Raw genomic sequence first — 22,527 nt, 5'->3', positions numbered from 1 at the left:
ACATATGTTGTTTGGCTGGGATTCTAGTGTCTTTCTCAGGTAATAGTTACCGTTGATTAGTTCTTATTAAACTTCTCCTCTTGCGTCTATTTGGCTTTGACTGTATGTTTTGGTGTATCTTAATTATTTTCTGTCTGTTTTATCTTTCTGGCTGTCTAGAGTTTTCCAATGAAATGCTTATCTACTTGTCCATATTGATTTGTCATTGCATTTATCTTTCCAACTGTGTTTATAAATATTTTTTTCTATATGTCCATCTTTCCATGCATAGGTTTCTCCATCAGTCAGTCTATCTGTCTTCATATTCATTAATAGAACCTTCCCTTGATGCCAGGGTATGACAGAGAAATCTCAATTTCAGAGACTGCACTGACAGGTGTGAGTCTGATTTGCGAGCGGATATGTTTGCAATACATGAATACAAATGTGAAAAATAAAATAAAACATAAGTCTTTCAAACACAAAGTTCATTCCAAGTATTAATAAGTTTTGACTGAATCAGGAAAATCGATAAAAACAGAGGAAATTTAGCACTGCTACAAGTGGAGCCCAGCATGCCGTGGGCAGCTATATGTCATAATCAATAAATAGAACGACTCGTTCCTGTTAACAATGCATATCCTATTAAATGATTAATAATGTTTTATGGGTATATATTTCAGATTATCAATGTGCTAAGCTAGCTGATAATCTTTATTCAGATCCTTATTGTTCAAAAATATTGTAAGCACAGTTTAGACTCGTATGCATCTAGGTTTCTTTTCCAGTATTTCACGGCCTCAATGATTGGTCAATAAAAATATGCAATGACACTCCATCCAATGACACTTCATCCAATGTCAATGACACTCCATCCAATGTCAATGACACATCCAATGTCAATGACACTTCATCCAATGACGCTTCATCACTTCATCCAATGAACCAATGACACTTCATCCAATGACACTTTGTGTTAAAAACGTTCACAGTTCATCACTCTGTAGCGCATGATTGAAGTATTGAATTTACAAAGTTATTCCTGATATAAAAGTTTTAAAAGATTTAGGTAAATATCTACCAATATTACATGCTTTAGACTAATAGCCTACAATTACTAGGGTCGATCTATATAATGCACCGTAGGCCTCCCAACTGAATGACAATTATTTCACTGTTAATAAAGAAAAACCTTTGTTAGTTACAAATATCTTTACTAAATATTTTTTGTGAAACCATGTCACTTCGACATTTAAATATGGTCACTTCCATGTTTTGACAGCTGAAAGGTCACGGTCACGGTTGAGGTGAGGCAATATTAAACGAAATCTACTGTATCAAACTCGGTGATGGAAGCATCCTCATAATTCTGTCCATTCCCTTACACTCTGTGTCAAATATATTTTTATGGTGAGAAGCCACATGGTTTAGAGGCGTTTCTTGGTGCTTCCTGTTTCGATTGCTATGATATTTCTCTATTTCTGTGAATTTTCTGTAAGCTTTGTCCCTTCAATCTGCTATCACTCTCCTCAGCTGTTGATGATTTGTCACACACCTAGAGGTAAATGACAGCACTTGGCCCTTGATTTACCTCTGTCGCTGACACTGTACATTGCACTAAATTGAGAAAGCAGATCTTTCTAGGTGTTGTATATATTTGGTATCCCAGTTTAGGTTTTGATTGACATGGTTTATTTCAGCGTACATCTGTACTGTTATAGGATCTCAAGGCAGGGAATGAGATACCTGCTGGAGCTTGAAACTGACTTACCAGCAACTAAAGCCTCTCCTATCTGTTTTCACAATTGGTGATTTGGCACAATCCTGTGGTAGTAATTACACCATGCTTTGTAACATACTAAACAAACTGCTTAAACATCAGCCATTATGTTTTTTACACAAGAGGAAACCTGGAAAGGTTTGGTCTGTTTTGAGGTTTTTTATGACTATATAAAAACATTTTAAGGTTCCATAGGTTTTCAGGGTTAGGTCTAGATTTAAAACATTGGACCATTTACTTGAAACAATATTTTTTTTGCTAAATACCAAATCATTTTCAAAGATTGAAAAATGACAATAAAACTAGACTTACATAAATCCATCTCCAAAAGATCTGAATATTGGACACGTTATTTATTGAGAACAAAAAGCAAGTTAGTAATTTGAAGAATTAAAGACAATCTAAATGTGTGGGAAGGAAGTTTTATGTTGTGGATAATAATGAGAGGATGATGAAGATGACGACGATGGCATCAAGGATGGTGACAATGGCAACACCAATGATGAGGGATCATGGTGACAATGGCAACACCAATGACGAGGGATGGTGACAATGGCAACACCCATGACGAGGGATGTTGACAATGGCAACACCAATGACGAGGGATGCAACACCAATGACGAGGGATGGTGACAATGGCAACACCAATGACGAGGCATGGTAACAATGGCAACACCAATGATGAGGGATGGTGACAATGGCAACACCAATGACAAGGGATGGTGACAATGGCAACACCAATGACAATGGCAACACCAATGACGAGGGAAGGTAACAATGGCAACACCAATGACGAGGGATGGAAACAATGGCAACACCAATGCCGAGGGATGGTGACAATGGCAACACCAATGAGAATGGCAACACCAATGACGAGGGAAGGTGACAATGGCAACACCGATGACGAGGGATGGTGACAATGGCAACACCAAGGACAATGGCAACACCAATGACGAGGGAAGGTGACAATGGCAACACCAATGACGAGGGATGTTGACAATGGCAACACCAATAACGAGGGATGCAACACCAATGACGAGGGATGGCGACAATGGCAACACCAATGACAATGGCAACACCAATGACGAGGGAAGGTAACAATGGCAACACCAATGACGAGGGATGGAAACAATGGCAACACCAATGCCGAGGGATGGTGACAATGGCAACACCAATGAGAATGGCAACACCAATGACGAGGGAAGGTGACAATGGCAACACCGATGACGAGGGATGGTGACAATGGCAACACCAAGGACAATGGCAACACCAATGACGAGGGAAGGTAACAATGGCAACACCAATGACGAGGGATGGAAACAATGGCAACACCAATGCCGAGGGATGGTGACAATGGCAACACCAATGACAAGGGATGGTGACAATGGCAACACCAATGACGAGGGATGGTGACAATGGCAACACCAATGACAATGGCAACACCAATGACGAGGGAAGGTGACAATGGCAACACCAATGACGAGGGATGGTCACAATGGCAACACCAATGACGAGGGATGGCGACAATGGCAACACCAATGACGAGGGATGGGGACAATGGCAACACCAATGCCGAGGGATGGTGACAATGGCAACACCAATGACGAGGGATGGCGACAATGGCAACACCAATGACGAGGGATGGTGACAATGGCAACACCAATGACGAGGGATGGTGAAATTGTATATGGGTGATGATAACGTTAGCGATCAAACAGGGCAAAGATGTGTATGTAAGATTATGATTACAACAACAACGATGATAGTGGCTGATAATGACAATGAGAGATGGGTGGAGTTGTATGCTTACAGGAGGGAGTTGAAGATGATGGCAGAAATGATCCTGATGCTTAGGGGTCTAGAGTAAATAAAAAAAAAAGGAGATCAATTGCTGATTTCTGTTGTACAATTATCCAATGTCGATATATAAAACCATTGCGGGACAAAATCATTACTTGCTCATATCAAAGGTATACAACAGACATACATTCCAAAACAAAGCCATAACAATCATTAACCAATGTCAGGTTACACCTGTACAAACAATTCAGATTGCTTGTGGTGGATTTAAACGCTGAAACAGAATCACTTGGCATTTTTAATACATGTAAGAAATGCTATCTCTATTTCAACCCTGTTTTCTTGCAGTATAGTTATTGTTCCTGTAAAAGAACCTTTTGCCATTTTTCATTGTTCTTATTTGTCTTTGAAATGTCTTACCTGTTGAGAAGTTTATGTTTTTAATGAGCGGGTATGTATCAGTGTTCTATAATTACACATCCATAATGTGAGGCTCTGAAATGGAGAGGGGACAAAAAATAAACCTTATTCTGGCTACTTTTTAAATGTTGACATGAACTATAGATACCTATTGTGTGAACATGTTGAGGTAAAGCTGTTATTGCTTTTCAAAAGATGTTTTGTAAATAAAACAATTTTTATTTATAACATTATTTTATATTAAATAATCCAAATATTTTGTAAATTTTTTTTTTAACATAATTTTTCAACAGCCTATTTCAACTGCTGCCCAATCTCTTGTCTTGTTTCTTTCAGTATCCTATTTAATGTTTTTATAAACTACAATGATCTCATGCATTCTACAATCAGGTCAGTTTATTCTGCCTATATGAAACAATAATATACGCAGGGCTCCTGTAGAACTGTCCCCACGATGACATACCAAGCATTCATCACCATTCCGTTAAATGTCCGCTCTACATTGTGTGTGGTCTAACCAATGTTTGCCCCGACTATGAACTCTCTGATATCCATTATTGTTCAACATGTACAACGATATTATAATTACGAGACTGTGCTCATCAGAACAGATAAGTACTAAATGATCTGTTGAACAATACACAAGCATTATAGTCTATCATACACCAGTTCTGTGGCCGGCCTAGGCCGTATTGTGTTGGTGCGGAATCTCACCCCGTCTTCAGGGTCAATGATACTCTTGTGATCTATAGTCTAACCTGCAGTATGCATGACGGAAGGATTTTCACGCTTGAATCCTGTATCTAGTTGCTGGCTAGTTAGAGTCCATTACTAATCCATGATTTGTTGATAAGTCCAATTATGGTTCAAACAAATTGCAATTGGTACAGAATTTGTTCTTTTAATTTGTGTAATTACCATCCGGTTACAGTAATTGCGTGTTCTGATAATGTTCCGCCTCTGAAATAGGAAACTTTTCACTAGGCAAAGTGTTGGAAAGAAATGTTGAATTTGCAATTGGATATGTTTTATTTATGCCTAATGTGTTCATCATGTTCACCTGTCCCTGGAAACGTTGTCCTGTATCAAAAATAAGGTAAGGATATGTAAATGTTGATAAGGACAATGAGGAGAGAAAAAAATACATCAAATACAGCTAAGTTGTTGGATTTCTGTTGCTGTCTTTCTACAGGCATTGTCCTAAAGCTTCATTTTCTGGGTACAGAGAGTTTTCTGGGTACAGAGAGTTTTGTGGGTACGGAGAGTTTTCTGGGTACAGAGAGTTTTCTGGGTACGGAGAGTTTTGTGGGTACGGAGAGCTTTCTGGGCACGGAGAGTTTTGTGGGTACGGAGAGGTTTCTGGGTACGGAGAGGGTTCTGGGTACGGGGAGGTTTCTGGGTACGGAGAGGTTTCTGGGTACGGAGAGCTTTCTGGGTACGGAGAGTTTTGTGGGTACGGAGAGTTTTGTGGGTACGGAGAGTTTTCTGGGTACAGAGAGTTTTGTGGGTACGGAGAGTTTTCTGGGTACAGAGAGTTTTGTGGGTACGGAGAGTTTTCTGGGTACAGAGAGTTCTCTGGGTACGGAGAGTTTTGTGGGTACAGAGAGTTTTCTGGGTACGAGAGTTTTGTGGGTACGGAGAGTTTTCTGGGTACAGAGAGTTCTCTGGGTACGGAGAGTTTTGTGGGTACAGAGAGTTTTCTGGGTACGAGAGTTTTGTGGGTACGGAGAGTTTTCTGGGTACGAGAGTTTTGTGGGTACGGAGAGTTTTCTGGGTACGAGAGTTTTGTGGGTACGGAGAGTTTTCTGGGTACAGAGAGTTCTCTGGGTACGGAGAGTTTTGTGGGTACAGAGAGTTTTCTGGGTACGAGAGTTTTGTGGGTACGGAGAGTTTTCTGGGTACGAGAGTTTTGTGGGTACGGAGAGTTTTCTGGGTACAGAGAGTTTTGTGGGTACGGAGAGTTTTCTGGGTACGAGAGTTTTGTGGGTACGGAGAGTTTTCTGGGTACGAGAGTTTTGTGGGTACGGAGAGTTTTCTGGGTACGGAGAGTTTTGTGGGTACAGAGAGTTTTCTGGGTACGAGAGTTTTGTGGGTACGGAGAGTTTTCTGGGTACAGAGAGTTTTCTGGGTACGGAGAGTTTTGTGGGTACGGGGAGTTTTCTGGGTACGGAGAGTTTTCTGGGTACGGAGAGTTTTCTGGGTACGGAGAGTTTTCTGGGTACGGAGAGCTTTCTGGGTACGGAGAGGTTTCTGGGTACGGAGAGTTTTGTGGGTACGGAGAGTTTTGTGGGTACGGAGAGCTCCGTATCTATAACGCGGAGAGTATAAAGGGAGGAGTCCCCCTAGGCTAGGAGGATGAAGTCATTGAAAGTGACACAGTTATCAGGCGTGTCATTCATTGTCGACCTTTATCTTTACATTCAGGGAGGGGGATCTAGGTTACCCATATTATGAAATATTAATAAAACACATATCAAGCAAATGATCCTCATAGTTGGAATTATCTTAAAACACATCTTTAAATGATAACCTGCAAATTGGAATCATATATATTAAAACACATCTTCAAATAGTGACCCCAAAATTGGACTTTTTTAAAAACACATCTTCAAATAATAACCCCAAAAATAAGAATCATATATTTAAAAACACATCTCCGAATAATAACCCTGCAAATTGGAATTATTGTAAAACACATCTGAAACTAATGAGCCAAAAAATTGGAATTATGTATTTCAAAACAAATGTTCAAATAATGACACCCATAATTGGAATTGAATGTATTTTAAAACCTATAGATGAAGGAATTCCACAACATTATAATTCTCTCAACTTGATTTCGCACCTATTTAAAAGATGAGATAAATTTTATTTAGAGGCAGTATTATATACAAATGCCACACTGAGCTCTGGAAAGCTTTTGACTGCCATAATGTATTTATGTTTACACTTGCATAAGTCCTTCCTGTCGTACAGATGTTTAGGATGCTATGTTATCATTAGCTCATAGAACTAGTTGTTTATTGGAAAAATATACTTGCAATAGGTTTTACCATGAGTGTGCCAAAGTAAGAAAGTGTGCTTCTCTGTAGAAGCTGTTTACCCATGTTGTTGTATATCTGTTTGTTTACATAAGTAACATGCTTCATTTGAAGCAACTAGTATATTTTATTATCAGAAAATCCACCGGTTTCTAGTTTGTTTATAGATTTTTCTTGGGTTTTAACATTGTTGAACTTGTCCTTACCATGTGCAAGATTTTCTTTCAAACATTTCCTAAGACTTCCAAATTCATTTAGATAGACAACTTTGAAAACAAACATGTCATTCTCTGTCTTATATTACTGGTACATAGGATTGGTATTTGTTTACATAGTTTTGCTGGAATTTCTCTTTTTTTTATTTGGGCACCAAGAACTGTAAAAATTTTATTTAATTCCATCTTAGTTTAAGAATTTAGAAAATCGGATACAAAATGTTCTGGGTCAGGATGTGCCAAATGATGTCATTTATCATAGAGAGTGGGAGGAAAAGGAAGGAAAATGGAGAGGAGGGGAGACCTATAGACAAAGAGAGTTATTCTCTGTGATAGATACCAGATGGAGGTGTATAATCCCCTTCCTATTTTGTGGCTCTAGACACGGTAAGGGTCCACCAGTGAGAGGCCTCTAGGCCAATCCCTAACGGGGCAAAAAAATCTGAAAATAAAACTGTCAGCTAGTTAGCATTCCAAAAAAAAGGCTGTAAATCTTTCTTGGGGCAGAATTATCTTATTTTTGTACTTTATGATCTTTGCAGTGTGTTTTGTATCAAACAGGTCTAAAATACCTGGTTATGTGGAATATCTAACGGGGAATTCTCTTCACTGTAGAAATATTTTGTATCAAAACCATGTTCTGGTGTCATTATTGTATTAAAACTAAGACTGTTACATAAGAAACTTTATCATTATGTTCAGGTATGTTCAATGAAAGTTGAACTTAGAAACCATAACAGCATGTTCAGTAAGAAAACATATGTATATTACATCAGAAAACTTATCAATAAGTTGTTAGCAAAGATACTTTGAGGTTCATTTAGAAACCATATCAGTGCGTTATTCTGATTTCAAAATTATAATGATGGCTGTTCTGGAATATCAACTGTGGAGACTTTCCTTTGGATGACAATAACAATTAATTAAGATTGTAAATATGTTGGCTATTTAGTGCCAGTTCTAGAGGTGTAAACAGTTTGGCTATTTAGTGCCAGTTCTAGAGGTGTAAACAGTTTGACTATTTAGTGCCAGTTCTAGAGGTGTAAACAGTTTGACTATTTAGTGCCAGTTCTAGAGGTGTAAACAGTTTGACTATTTAGTGCCAGTTCTAGAGGTGTAAACAGTTTGACTATTTAGTGCCAGTTCTAGAGGTGTAAACAGTTTGACTATTTAGTGCCAGTTCTAGAGGTGTAAACAGTTTGACTATTTAGTGCCAGTTCTAGAGGTGTAAACAGTTTGACTATTTAGTGCCAGTTCTAGAGGTGTAAACAGTTTGACTATTTAGTGCCAGTTCTAGAGGTGTAAACAGTTTGACTATTTAGTGCCAGTTCTAGAGGTGTAAACAGTTTGACTATTTAGTGCCAGTTCTAGAGGTGTAAACAGTTTGACTATTTAGTGCCAGTTCTAGAGGTGTAAACAGTTTGACTATTTAGTGCCAGTTCTAGAGGTGTAAACAGTTTGACTATTTAGTGCCAGTTCTAGAGGTGTAAACAGTTTGACTATTTAGTGCCAGTTCTAGAGGTGTAAACAGTTTGACTATTTAGTGCCAGTTCTAGAGGTGTAAACAGTTTGACTATTTAGTGCCAGTTCTAGAGGTGTAAACAGTTTGACTATTTAGTGCCAGTTCTAGAGGTGTAAACAGTTTGACTATTTAGTGCCAGTTCTAGAGGTGTAAACAGTTTGACTATTTAGTGCCAGTTCTAGAGGTGTAAACAGTTTGACTATTTAGTGCCAGTTCTAGAGGTGTAAACAGTTTGACTATTTAGTGCCAGTTCTAGAGGTGTAAACAGTTTGACTATTTAGTGCCAGTTCTAGAGGTGTAAACAGTTTGACTATTTAGTGCCAGTTCTAGAGGTGTAAACAGTTTGACTATTTAGTGCCAGTTCTAGAGGTGTAAACAGTTTGACTATTTAGTGCCAGTTCTAGAGGTGTAAGCAGTCTGACTATTTAGTGCCAGTTCTAGAGGTGTAAACAGTTTGACTATTTAGTGCCAGTTCTAGAGGTGTAAACAGTTTGATTATTTAGTGCCAGTTCTAGAGGTGTAAACAGTTTGGCTATTTAGTGGCTGTTCTGGAGCTATTTTACCTTTGTACACCTAGTACTGGTAAAATACAGGGAATGCGAGACACTTGTATGTGTCATCACAATATCTGTGACAATTTTTTGTCCTACAAAAGGGAGATAATTATGGTTGTCTTGCTTGGAATGTGCGGGGATCATACAATGTGTACCTGAGTCGTAATAGCTCTACCTGTCTCACAAATCAGCCAATCCCTCAAGCTTACGCTGATTTATGAAAATAGCTTTTCCTCCGTGAACAACATGGACTGTAAAAGAATCAGCCAAGCGAATATTGTCATGACTAAAGAAAAATCAAACGGTAGATGTTGAGATTATTTGATAGCATAAATTGTATTTTTGAAAGTTGTTTTATTTAAAAATTTAAGTACAGAAACATACAAATCATATAACATCATGAAACAGTTTTGTTTTGAATTTTTCTAAGAACAAAATTGAGTTTAATTGATGAAAATGAAAATTCTTTGTGACTTAAAAGTATGACAGAATAAAGAAACGAAAAGGGTATAACATCTACCATCTGAATGGAAAATTGAGAAAAATGCAAAAATAAATCTTGGTCACAAATTCTTACGATAGGGAAAATGTGTGATATATATTGACAGATAAGGGACCAACAACAATGGGTCGTGAACCTACGGACAATGGGTCGTGAACCTACGGACAATGGGTCTTTGGCTTCACGGTCCCTCATGGATATGTTTACTTATTTTGGAAATGTGAAACAGGAGTGTTTAAAGACACCATTTTTATTGATAAGATGTTCAACTGAGATTAAATGGGAAGCATATTTAAATGTAGAAGACTGATGAGTTTTTAAAAACCTTAACAAAAATCCAGACAGCCTGTCCCTTGTGAAAATATGACAAATGTAGAAAAGTTCTCATACAGAAAAATTGAATTAATCTGCTTGCATGGACTTCCAATAAATGAATGTTTTGTGGATTGATATATCTTTAAAGCGGGTTGACCTGTGACTTTAGTTTAAGCAAATTGCGAGGATAGTTTTACATAATATATTTGTAGGAATGGGAGGATTCCCAGTACGTAACAAACTTGTTCACTACACATGAGCTACTCGTGTGCAGACTGTTAACAAACTTAGATATGGGAACATCCTTAACCAGTATCTCATGGAAATGCTGTTGGCCCTTGTGTTTCCTATACAACAGCTAGGTTACTCCCCTGTATCATGCCTGAATGGGAATCTATACTGTTCCGTTCTATGAACATTTCTAATATCATGCTGATTATAGTTTCTCAAGAGTACAACATGGCTATATAAGCACTACTACTACACAGACACAATTAGAATGACCAACAGGTTAGGAAGTTTCTGTAAATGTTGGATTGATTGAGTAGGTATTAAATTAACATTTATTTATGTTGCTATGTTAAATGAAAAACCCAATCATCCACCACCGTATCGCAATGGCCTTCAGCATCCTTAGGACTTCATAGTGTTAGGTACAATGTATCACAGGTTACGTAAAACTATTAACCAACTTATGTTCGTCGTATCGTTAGTGATGCTTTGTTTTTGTAAGGGGTGTTACTGTGGCATTGGAAAAAAACTATCGGCCAAGTTGTAATTTATTGGGACCACAGCAACCAGCTAATGTTTTAATTTGGCGCAGAATTTCCAACATTGCATCTGCTGTACAATATCAGTTTGACGTTTGTTTATGTGACCCATTTCTCAGGTCTTTCATTCCATTGGAATGAATTAGAGAGATCTGGTTCCACCTGAAACATAAATGTTTTACTTCAACAGGAAAACATTTTAAACTGCCAACTTCCATCTGTGCAGGTATTTATTTTGAACTTTTTGATCAAAAAAATATTCTAACTTGAACATATTTTAAATTTCATGTGAATTGGGTGTTTTATTTATATGTGATTTTGATCTTTTAACTGTGTATTTTGTACAATAAACATTTAAATTCCAGCTTCATCAACCAAACTGTTCTAACACTGAGACTATTAGGGTGAGAAGACAGCACATGAGTGATGCATGTCCATGGATGAAGTCAAACTTCCAAAAAGGCAACATTCTATAGCTGAGTGAGCTGTTATTTTTGCTTGAAATACAAAAAAATAAGTTTCCTGTTTGAAAATATTTAAGTGATTATATTCCATAAATATGTGAAGGAAATTTTGTAGTAATTGCTTAATGAAGGCAATTACTGATAAATAAGATTAATCTGATTACAATAAAGATATTTCTTTTGTTAATGATAATAGTTGAATGTTTGAGCTTAGATTTTCAAGATTTGAATTATATTAATAAATATTTTTCATTCAGATGTGCATCTTTATGAATGTATTGACATAATGGTGGTTTTAAACATACAGCCATATAGGGTATAATTCGGGGGTAGGCTCCATCATTAGTCTCTCCTCAACAGCTACACCTCAAACTCGGGTGTCGCCGACGTCCATTTCAAACGCCCACAAAACAGCCTGAATAGCTCCATGCAGACATTTTGATTCCATGAATCTTTTAATGGATATAAAATTGCAATGAAAAAACACTTTCATTTTTTCTGAAAGATGAGCTCATTGGTGTTCATGACCCGAGTATCGGAGGTAGCAAGCGGAGCATAAAAAGCAACATAAAACAACCCTGTCCAAGTCCCAACGGACAAAAGGGTCGCTTTGCTCGTAAAGATGGAATGCGCGTTATTGTGGTTTTCTATCTGGTCGCCTTTGTGACCGAGTGGTGTTGCTGGATTCTCCTGGTGAGGCTCCCTGTCACACAAGTCATGGTAAGGGGCAAGCATTGCTCAGAACTCACCAGTTCAAACTGTTAATAGATGTAAAAAAAAACCAGCAAGAATCAAGCAAAAAGGATTCACATAAAGCAACAGATTTTCCTATTTGATCAATTCTGATTGTATATGATTTTGTTTAGAAATACCTGTAAATTAGATTATTAGATAATATATTCGAAAAATTTTGAATGAAGGATACAAAAACTGGGATTGGCAGCTTGCTACTTTCATTTCTGGGGAATTGGTCACATTAAATCTCTTCCTCTTGAATAACAATTGTCATAATATATCATTGTATGTTTTATAATATCTTAAAGCTTTTGTTTTTTTGGCGTATCTTGTCTGCTGAAAATCCTACTTTAATGTAAACTAATGCACTATATTAAGACAGGAGAGAGCCAACACGAGACATTTTTACACATGTTTATGTATAAACACATCTCCTGATGTTGGCCACCAGTCTGTTGTTATTCGTGTCTATAAGATGACTCCTATTATGAGGAGAGAATTAGGACAATATTACAGGGACTTGTGTGTTCATAGGTCACAAACTTGATACAGACAGGTGTGTAGTTAATGTTCAACCATGCCTATACAATTTAGGATGATACTGAGGCAAAATTCCTGTGGATCAGGTGTGGGGACTAGACACTGTTTTATGTACATATATACGTCCTGTTAAACGATTAGTATCAACAACAGGATAGATAAGATTTCTGAATCTCACAGTTTTGATTTATATAAAATTAAAATTTCAGAGAAAGGTTGATGACACTTTTTTGGAAAGGATCAGATATTTGTGTACCGTGACCCTTTTTGTGCAAATATTTGTGTTTTTTGACAAATCTCTGAAGAAACCTTTCTTAGAAATAGTAAATCATCCTTGAGAATTACAGTCTTGAGGAATACATCCCTGAAAACATACATCCATGACTGCAAGTATTAAGGCCTGCCTACATGTCACCTGTGTAGACTACAAGTATTAAGGTCTACCTACATGTCACCTGTGTAGACTACAAGTATAAAGGCATGCCTACATGTCACCTGTGTAGACAACAAGTATTAAGGCATGCCTACATGTCACCTGTGTAGACTAAAAGTATTAAGGCATGCCTACATGTCACCTGTGTAGACTACAAGTATTAAGGTCTACCTACATGTTACCTGTGTAGACTACAAGTATTAAGGTCTATCTACATGTCACCTGTGTAGACTACAAGTATTTAGGTCTACCTACATGTCATCTGTGTAGACTACAAGTATTAAGGTCTACCTACAAGTCACCAGTGTAGACTACAAGTATTAAGGTCTACCAACATGTCACCTGTGTAGACAACAAGTATTAAGGCATGCCTACATGTCACCTGTGTAGACAACAAGTATTAAAAAAAAGGCCTGCCTACATGTCACCTGTGTAGACTACGAGTATAAAGGACTGCCTACATGTCACCTGTGTAGACTACAAGTATTAAGGTCTACCTACATGTCACCTGTGTAGACTACAAGTATTAAGGCATGCCTACATGTCACCTGTGTAGACTACAAGTATTAAGGTCTGTCTTCATGTCACCTGTGTAGACTACAAGTATTAAGGTCTACCTACATGTTACCTGTGTAGACCTCAAGTATTTAGGTCTACCTACATGTCACATGTGTAGACTACAAGTATTAAGGTCTGCCTACATGTCACCTGTGTAGACAACAAGTATTAAGGTCTGCCAAGCTGTCACCTGTGTTGATGAGTAGTATTAAGATCTGCCTACACGTCACCTGTGTAGACTACAAGTATTTAGGTCTGCCAAGCTGTCACCTGTGTAGACTAAAAGTATTTAGGTCTGCCAAGCTGTCCCCTATGTAGACTACAGGTATTAAGGTCTACCCAGCTGTCACCTATGTAGACTACAGGTATTAAGGTCTACACAGCTGTCCCCTATGTAGACTACAGGTATTAGGGTCTACACAGCTGTCCCCTGTGTTGACTACAGGAATTAAGGTCTACCCAGCTGTCCTGTATGTTGACTACAGGTATTAACTGTGTTGACTGCAGGTATTAAGGTCTACCCAGCTGTCCCCGTGTTGACTACAGGTATTAAGGTCTCCCCAGCTGTCCCCTGTGTTGACTACAGGAATTAAGGTCTACCCAGCTGTCCTGTGCGTTGACTACAGGTATTAAGGTCTACTCAGCTGTCCTGTGTGTTGACTACAGGTATTAAGGTCTGCCCAGCTGTCCCCTGTGTAGACTACAAGTATTAAGGGCTGCCAAGCTGTCACCTGTGTAGACTAAAAGCATTTAGGTCTGCCAAGCTGTCCCCTGTGTAGACTAAAAGTATTTAGGTCTACCAAGCTGTCCCCTATGTAGACTACAGGTATTAGGGTCTACACAGCTGTCCCCTGTGTTGACTACAGGTATTAAGGTCTACACAGCTGTCCCCTATGTAGACTACAGGTACTAAGGTCTACCCAGCTGTCCCCTATGTAGACTACAGGGATTAGGGTCTACCCAGCTGTCCCCTGTGTAAACTACAGGTATTAAGGTCTACCCAGTTGTCCCCTGTGTTGACTACAGGTATTAAGGTCTGCCCAGCTGTCCTGTGTGTTGACTACAGGGATTAAGGTCTACCCAGCTGTCCCCTATGTAGACTACAGGTACTAAGGTCTACCCAGCTGTCCCCTATGAAGACTACAGGTATTAAGGTCTACCCCGCTGTCCCTTGTGTAGACTACAGGTATTAAGGTCTCCCCAGCTGTCCTGTGTGTTGACTACAGGTATTAACTGTGTTGACTCCAGGGATTAAGGACTACCCAGCTGTCCTGTGTGTTGACTACAGGGATTAAGGTCTACCCAGCTGTCCCCTATGTAGACTACATGTATTAAGGTCTACCCAGCTGTCCCTTGTGTAGACTACAAGTATTAAGGTCTACCAAGCTGTCCCCTGTGTAGACCTCAAGTATTAATGTCTACCCAGCTGTCCCCTGTGCAGACTACAAGTATTAAGGTCTACCCAGCTGTCCCCTATGTAGACTACAGGTATTAGGGTCTACCCAGCTGTCCCCTGTGTAGACTACAGGTATTAGGGTCTACCCAGCTGTCCCCTGTGTTGACTACAGGTTAGGTCTGTTATGGTTGTAGTACAACTTGTAGACAATTTGAAGTTGGATTGCAGATTAAGTTTATCATTATTCCTCCATTCTTATCAAGGTGTGATTATCTCTACATCAGATCAAGGTATGTACAGGTATTTCCTAGGTTTGGGCCAAGGTTGTAGGTCATCCTATATTGGAACTGAAAGGCAAATTTAACTTCAAGTCTGTATTTTAATGGATCCCAAATCTCAGCACTTCGGTTTCAGAAAAAATACATCCGACTTTTACTTTGTTTTTCAAATTAAAGTTCAAGTAAGGATTTTTGAAAATAAACTCAAGTGAACTCAGATATGAGCAAGCATTACTGCAAAATAAACAGTTTATATTTTGGGCTTAAGGCAGCTGTAAAGAGTGATGCTGATTGTCTGTTATTTTTCCGGTTTAGATGTACTGTTGGGAATATTGTTAACTTTTTTCTTTCAGAAATTTGTCAGTAACCTTTGACATCCATACACCCTCTTTCTTGAATTTCAAGCTTCATTTCACATCCATCAATATGACATGCCATTATTTTGCCATTAGGCTTCTATTCTGTGGAGCCTGCTGTGATCACAGGGATTACACTACTGACTGACAAAGTGAGATGAATTTACATAATTCCGACTCGACATGGAGTAAATCGTTTTTCCGCGCTTGTTTCTCATTATCAACCAATCGCAAGGCTTGTTTCTCATTATCAACCAATCACAAATTGGTGATCAAGCTGGAAAAAAAACTAATTTTCGGAAAAACGCATAACATTTGAAACACATATGGTGTAGAAAGGCATAGAGCTGATAGTGAAAGATGGTGTGATATGTAACTTAATGAGCTAGGAAAGCATCTGTACTTACACATCTTACACAACATCTACAGTTATGGGTTTTGGAGGCTAAGAGTTAGGCTTCTGTTGATGGTAACCTGTTGGGGGCCGCACATTCATTAATGGATAAAAAAATCGGGGTAGAGTTTCTCCTAAGCTATTTGCAGATTGACATCCAACACATTAGAAATGACGAGGATAGTTTGGCTAACCGACAGAAATTGGAAATGAATTAGTTACAGCTATTTCAATTACAGCCCCCCTCCAAAAACAGCAGTCATTCTCTCATTTCTGCAAAGTACACCCATAAGTTATCTCCCATGTGAACCGTTGCTGTAATTGTTTAGTGCACCTAGTGCTTATGAGCATATATACAATGTAGCAGCTTCTGGCATCCATCCAGTCAAAAAGTTAGTGAAGTGAACTATAAGGCATAGAGTCATGATATTTGACCTGTATCATACCGTCTTGGTAAGTGATCAATATATATATATATTACCTTGACCAACATTCTAGGTCACAGGTATGAAAAACTAAAAACCTCAAATGACTTCTTCAGGGTAACTTTGAGGCCTAGATTATAATTTGGCCTGTAGTTTGCTGTGGTGGACGGCATTTTAATTTGTTTAGATAAATTACCTTGACCCACTTCCTAGAAAATTATAATTTGGCCAGTACCCTGGTAGTATGGTTGGTGTATTAGAGGGATATCTGATTAGTTCAAACAGACAATCTTGCTGAGATTAAGGCCATCACATTTGATAAAATACCTTGACCTACATAATGAATAATAATAATTTGAGGTTCTTTTATATCGCTTTATCACAACTTAGTTCGTAGGTTGTCTCAAAGCGGTTCACAAATTATTATCCATGGTTATAGGGCCTTTGCAAACAGCCAATATTTTTCTCAACTCCCTGGGGAGCATACAGCCATTACTGCCATTTCGGCACTTACAGCTCGCATTCTACAATTCTAGAACTGCCCAACCACGTACTCATTTACAGCTGAGTAGACTGGAACAAACGGAGTAAAGTATCTTGTTAAAAGATACAACACAGTGCTGTGCCATGACTCGAACCCGCAACCCTTTGGTCACAAGCCCGGCGTCTAACCACTGGACTACCGTGCCTCCTAAATAATAATTTGAGGTTCTTATATATCGCTTTATCACAACCTAGTTCGTAGATCACCTCATTGCACATTGCAGCTAGAGGATCAAAGTGCTTTTAAAACTTTTAAATCTTCTAATAATGAACCATGAGGATATAGTATAAACCATGAAAGTTGGTATGGCATACTAGAATCACCATGTCCTGTAGCATATCTGTACTATCATATATTTTCAAATTAATCATCTTGAAATATAATTATTTTTTCAAATGACATCTTATAATGAACTATGGAGCCTAAAGTTATGAAAGTCCATCTGTAGCTTGCTGCTTTGTTATGCCCCCGCCATAAAATAGGGGGGGCATATAGTGTTGCCCATGTCCGTCCCGTCCCGTCCTGTCCCGTCCTGTCCCGTCCAGTCCTGTGATCAAAGTGGGATGGGGGCATTCATGTCTTACAGACATTTTTTAGTTTATTTAGACTTTGGCAATGTATCTGATTTTCAACTAAGTTGCCTAAAATTCTTAGTTGTTGATCAATAAAATGCAATGTTATACGTTGATGTATATACAAATGAAATGCTCACATTGACAATCAATAACTTTCAATACAATCTTATGACTGTGTTTGTAGCTGGAGGTTACAACGATTGGTACATGAGTGCTAGATATCTAAACATATCCTTTACCACAGAGTAAGCAACAGTTGCTAGCACTTACATTGATATTAAGTCATACCATGTGTCGGGTGTGTATAAATCAGTACATGTGTCTAGGTGGGCAATTCTGCTCCTGCTTTACATGCTAACAGCAGTCGTGTGCATCATCTCGCACAATAAAACAGGTTCCTGAGCCGTCTGTATATGCTGCACTAATTAACCTATGTCCTAGGGGGAGTTGGGGGACATCCCAGCAATGACAATCTCCCTTCCCTCCACCCACTTACACACACAAGAAGGCTAGGACGGTATATCAGGTGGTCTGTCTACACAACTGAACCAACTCTAATGAACCCTTGTGTAATGTCTTACCCATCACATTACCCCCCAGAGGCCTGACTACCATGGTGTTTCCGTTGATATTACAGAGTTATGGCCCTTTGGTTTTTAGCCAAGCAAAGACTTGTCCAGTCTATTAATTATCTCTAAAGTATGAAACAAATTTCATTGAAACTTTGCAAACATTTTATTTATCATATGAACCTGTGCACATGTAATCAACATAGTATTTCAGCTACTTTCTAAAGACTTATCTTTGATGTTAAAAAATTACCAAACATATAATGAGCTTTTCAAAAATGTATTTATCAAACAACTGTTTATTAATGTTGATAAATACAGGGCATTCCCATAAAGGCTATATTTTGAAATTGATTTTCACCAAAGAACTGGTCTACATGTCAAGGTCAAGTTCATTACTACAGGACATATCACATACTATTGTCAGGTATCTTTACCTTAAAGGTCAAATTCGTTACTACAAGACATATCTCACACTATTATCAGGTATATTTAAGGTCAAGGTCATGGTTTAAGTTTAGATGTCAAATGCATTCATTTATGGTCAGTTTCATTTTGGAATTGGAAAAACCAGGATGTGATGACATAATTCTAGTTTATATAATTTCTGTTGATAATGCATTACAAAAAGGCTTGCTGGACAGACAGTTTAGAAGTTTAGTATGAACTTAATAAAAAATAATATATTTAGGATATTAAGATAAGGCTGAGTATGAACTTAATAAAAAATAATATATTTAGGATATTAAGATAAGGCTGACAAGGTTTATTGCTTTTATCTTGGACAGGTTTTTATCTTTGATAGTTTATCTGTGGTTCTTGTAGCATAGTGTCAGTGAGAAATCAATCCATTCCATTTAAAATCATGTGATTCAATGCTCTAATGACTATTTTTATTGCCCTTTTTCAGAAATCTGTAGAAATTTTCTCCAAAGAATTGCTTCTTAGTTCAATGAGTGATATTTATGATTTTTGTTACATGATCTGTACCTGAAATATTATACATATAATGCAATCAGGTGTTTTTTTAAAACTTTTTATGGGAGTTTAAATTATGACCCTTTTCTTTTTTTTTTATGTGAAAATAGAGATATTTTGTTAGCCTGTGGCTTACAGTTCCAGTTTTAAATGATCAACTCTTTATTGATTATATGGATGCAGATTAAACAGTTTTCTGTATGGTGATTGAATATTGCATTCTGTTGAGACACTGCAGGTGACAGATGGAAAGTCTGCGTTATTATAGCTGGAAGGCCTTTGACATTAACAGAAATATTTCTGGGTTAGTCTTAATGTTAATGTTGGATTCAATTGAAGAATATCACGAGAGTTATTTTTTTTTAGGATTTAAGATACATTTAATTTGAAAGCAGTTTGCATGTAGACTTTTAAAGGAAAGAATTTGTAATAGGTTATGTTACTTTAAAATCAGAGGAGCTCGCATGTGTGATTTTCTGTCAACTGAAAATATGCTCATTTTATTGTGATGGATGTTCATAAAATCAGGAAACTGACAAAATAAAATTTCACAAAAAAATGATATTTCGTTTTCAATTAACACTTTCTATGAATAATACTTCAACCTCCTACACAGAGGATGATTAGAAGTACACAAATGTCATGCACACAACTTGTTCATTGTTTCTGGTAGTTTTGTCATTCAGATGGCTGTGTATGGTCAATAAAGGGACTTCAGGTAAACATGTGCTTGCTGAATATTTCTCCCAGGTAGTTGCTGTTAAACTCTAAGGTAGGACTGAAGCAGGACAATTGTTAAAGTCTCAGGTAGGACTGAAGCAGGACAATTGTAAAAATCTCAGGTAGGACTGAGGCAGGACAATTGTTAAAATCCCAGGTAGGACTGAAGCAGGACAATTGTAAAAATCTCAGGTAGGACTGAGGCAGGACAATTGTTAAAATCTCAGGTAGGACTGAAGCAGGACAATTGCATTAGGACTATGTGAAAATCACACTTTCTTTTTCATGGTTATGTTCAACTTTTAATGAAGTTCAAATATGATGTTCATTTGTGAACCAGAACTAATTTACAGTTCTGGCTTCCGTTCTGTATTGCACTTAAGTACTTACTGACTTCCCTGTTCATTTTTCTTTTAATAGGAATAAATTATGAATATTTATCACCAACTTTTTCTAGGTTACAGTGCTGTAGGTAATTTCTATAAAATACGTTGATGTGAAACATGCAAGTTAAATCTAATCTTCCTGTGTTAAGTGGAATTGTACGAAATGATGATAATGATAAGTGTTTTGACCTAATGGTTTGTTTACATTTATCATGGTTACAAAACGAAATGTTTATGTAAACATTTTTAAAAAAACTTAGTTATGCTATGTTTAATTTTTAAATGATACCTAAAGTCTTTGCAGGAAACATTGATAATATGATAAATATGTTTACTCTATGTAAGGCACTACCTTCCTCATCTGTATAGTCAATATCATTACACGTATGTTTTACACAAAGTTCACAGTTTCCAATCTTTGTCGGAGCCTGTAAAGTGTCCAGTTAAACATCAGAATTACAAGCATTATAAGATGTGCTGTTCTGTGATAGAGTAACAGGAGCGGGGAAATGCACGTCCAGACCGGGGTTCCAACCCGGGACCCTTGGAAATCTAAACGGACGCTCTTTCATTTGAGCTACCTGATCGCTGACAATCGACCCAGTCCAGTTCAACTACAAATGTCCTCGCTCCTTTTTCTATTCTATGTCTTTGCTTCCAAAGACAACTATTTACAACCCAGGTCTGGATCCCCTTGCCAAGAATTCACCCTGTGCTTGAAACAAGGGTTGGTCACAGGCACCAAATGTAACATTTGAGATGGACAAATGTATGGCCAGACTGAGGTTCAAACCTCAGGACCTTCCAAACTATTAGATTGACACTCTACCGGTGATCGACCTAGTCCAGTTCTGCTACAAAGGTATAAAAATGTAACATAACTATCGTTGTACATTAAAAGTAGTATCAGTATGAATTCAGTTAATTCACATGTCAAATAAAATGGACCCTATGTGCTCTATGACTGCTAGTTGTAAACCTTCAAGATGTATTTAGGTCCTGTCATCTGAAACACATTGGACCATACTTGGAATCTGGTCACCAGCAATGGACGTAGTTCCAATCTGTTCAGTTTGTTGACCCTGAAGACACCACTAATTCATGCACCAAGACATAAGTCATAAGGACTAATTTGTGATGGGTCAGACAGGGTTTCAAACCCAAGACCTCTGGAATCTAGACCAACACTTACATCAGTGATCTGCCTAGTCAAGATCCACTTCACCATCTCTTAAACAATGGAAATATGGCAGAATGGTGTCTTCACCGCGAAACCAATATCACGCATTATTTTTACAAATCTTTATGCAAGTATTCAGTGAACAAATATCCGGGTGAATTCAAGGTCATGGTCACTGTTACTAAAACTAGAAAATACTTACCTTCAAGTGTCAATGCAACTTGATACAAGTTTTCAGTACATAAAATTCCACAATCAAGTTCATGTTTCAAGGTTGAAGTTTAAGGACAGGGAGGGCAATCACGTCTTATCAACATTGTCTTGTTTAGAGAAAATACAAAGTGGGATTTATATTCAAGGCAAATATTTTCCCGACAGTGGTCATGCAGAACCAATAGTTTTTGGGAATAATTTGAACAACAATTCAATTAGCATTTTAGCAGTCCCAACAAATACAATCTACATTTTGTATAAAATGCAACTTTTTTATTATATTAAGAATGTTCAGCGCTGTTTAGGCATTGTTCATGGGATAGACATGTAATATACATATTAAGGTACCGTGAAAATTGTCCTAGATCAGAATATAAAGGAAGCTAGTTTCTTTAATAAAGCATATATTTTGAGCTCACGTTTTTAATAAATGGCGACTCGATAATTCAGCCGGTAATACAAAACCTAGCGAGAATTTTGTTTTACATTATTACACCCTAATGCAGCGTAACTTGTACATGTAATGCTATCTGACATTTTCTAAAATGGTTTCCATTATACTGCACCGTGTTGTATTAATAATCACATAAATAGCCGTGTGGTTGATTTACTCAAAGGAAATGCAGTTTTTTGTGTCAGGTCATTACACAGAAATCTACCTCCCCCTCTAAACCTGGGGAGGAAATCATTGTTAGGCTGTACAGTATTTACCCTAATAAACGTCCCACCAGCCCATAGAATATAGTCTGTACAACAAATACCCTAATAAACCCCCCACAGCCCGTAGTTGGAGCCTTTCACTTTGTTAAGTTACTAGATGCACATGCTTTAAACAATTTCAAATTTGGATTTGAATCTGCTGAATAATGTGGGTCACCATTGCTT

General features: G+C 37.7%; 2 protein-coding genes across 4 annotated transcripts in view; both read left to right on the top strand.

The window, feature by feature from the left end:
• LOC110446821 (transcriptional activator GLI3-like) overlaps positions 1 to 22,527 on the top strand; it is a 196,667-nt gene that overhangs the window by 39,112 nt on the left and 135,028 nt on the right. The window contains exon 2 of one of the 3 annotated variants that reach the window (XM_021492133.1): positions 11,264 to 11,378. The exons of the other annotated variants lie outside the window; for them this stretch is intronic. The gene's annotated coding sequence lies outside the window, so the exon portion shown is untranslated. The remainder of the gene's footprint in view (positions 1 to 11,263; positions 11,379 to 22,527) is intronic. 3 annotated transcript variants of the gene reach the window in all.
• Positions 2,971 to 6,330, top strand: LOC110446813 (fibroin heavy chain-like). Its single transcript, XM_021492124.1, has 2 exons — positions 2,971 to 3,044; positions 5,172 to 6,330. The coding sequence occupies exons 1-2, from the start codon at positions 2,971 to 2,973 to the stop codon at positions 6,328 to 6,330; spliced, it is 1,233 nt and encodes a 410-aa protein (XP_021347799.1).

Source organism: Mizuhopecten yessoensis, unplaced genomic scaffold, assembly GCF_002113885.1.
Source record: "Mizuhopecten yessoensis strain PY_sf001 unplaced genomic scaffold, ASM211388v2 scaffold3011, whole genome shotgun sequence".
Classification (NCBI taxonomy): Eukaryota; Metazoa; Mollusca; class Bivalvia; order Pectinida; family Pectinidae; genus Mizuhopecten; species Mizuhopecten yessoensis.
Note: the sequence above shows the minus strand (reverse complement) of the source record. Positions and strands in the feature narration are given on the sequence as shown.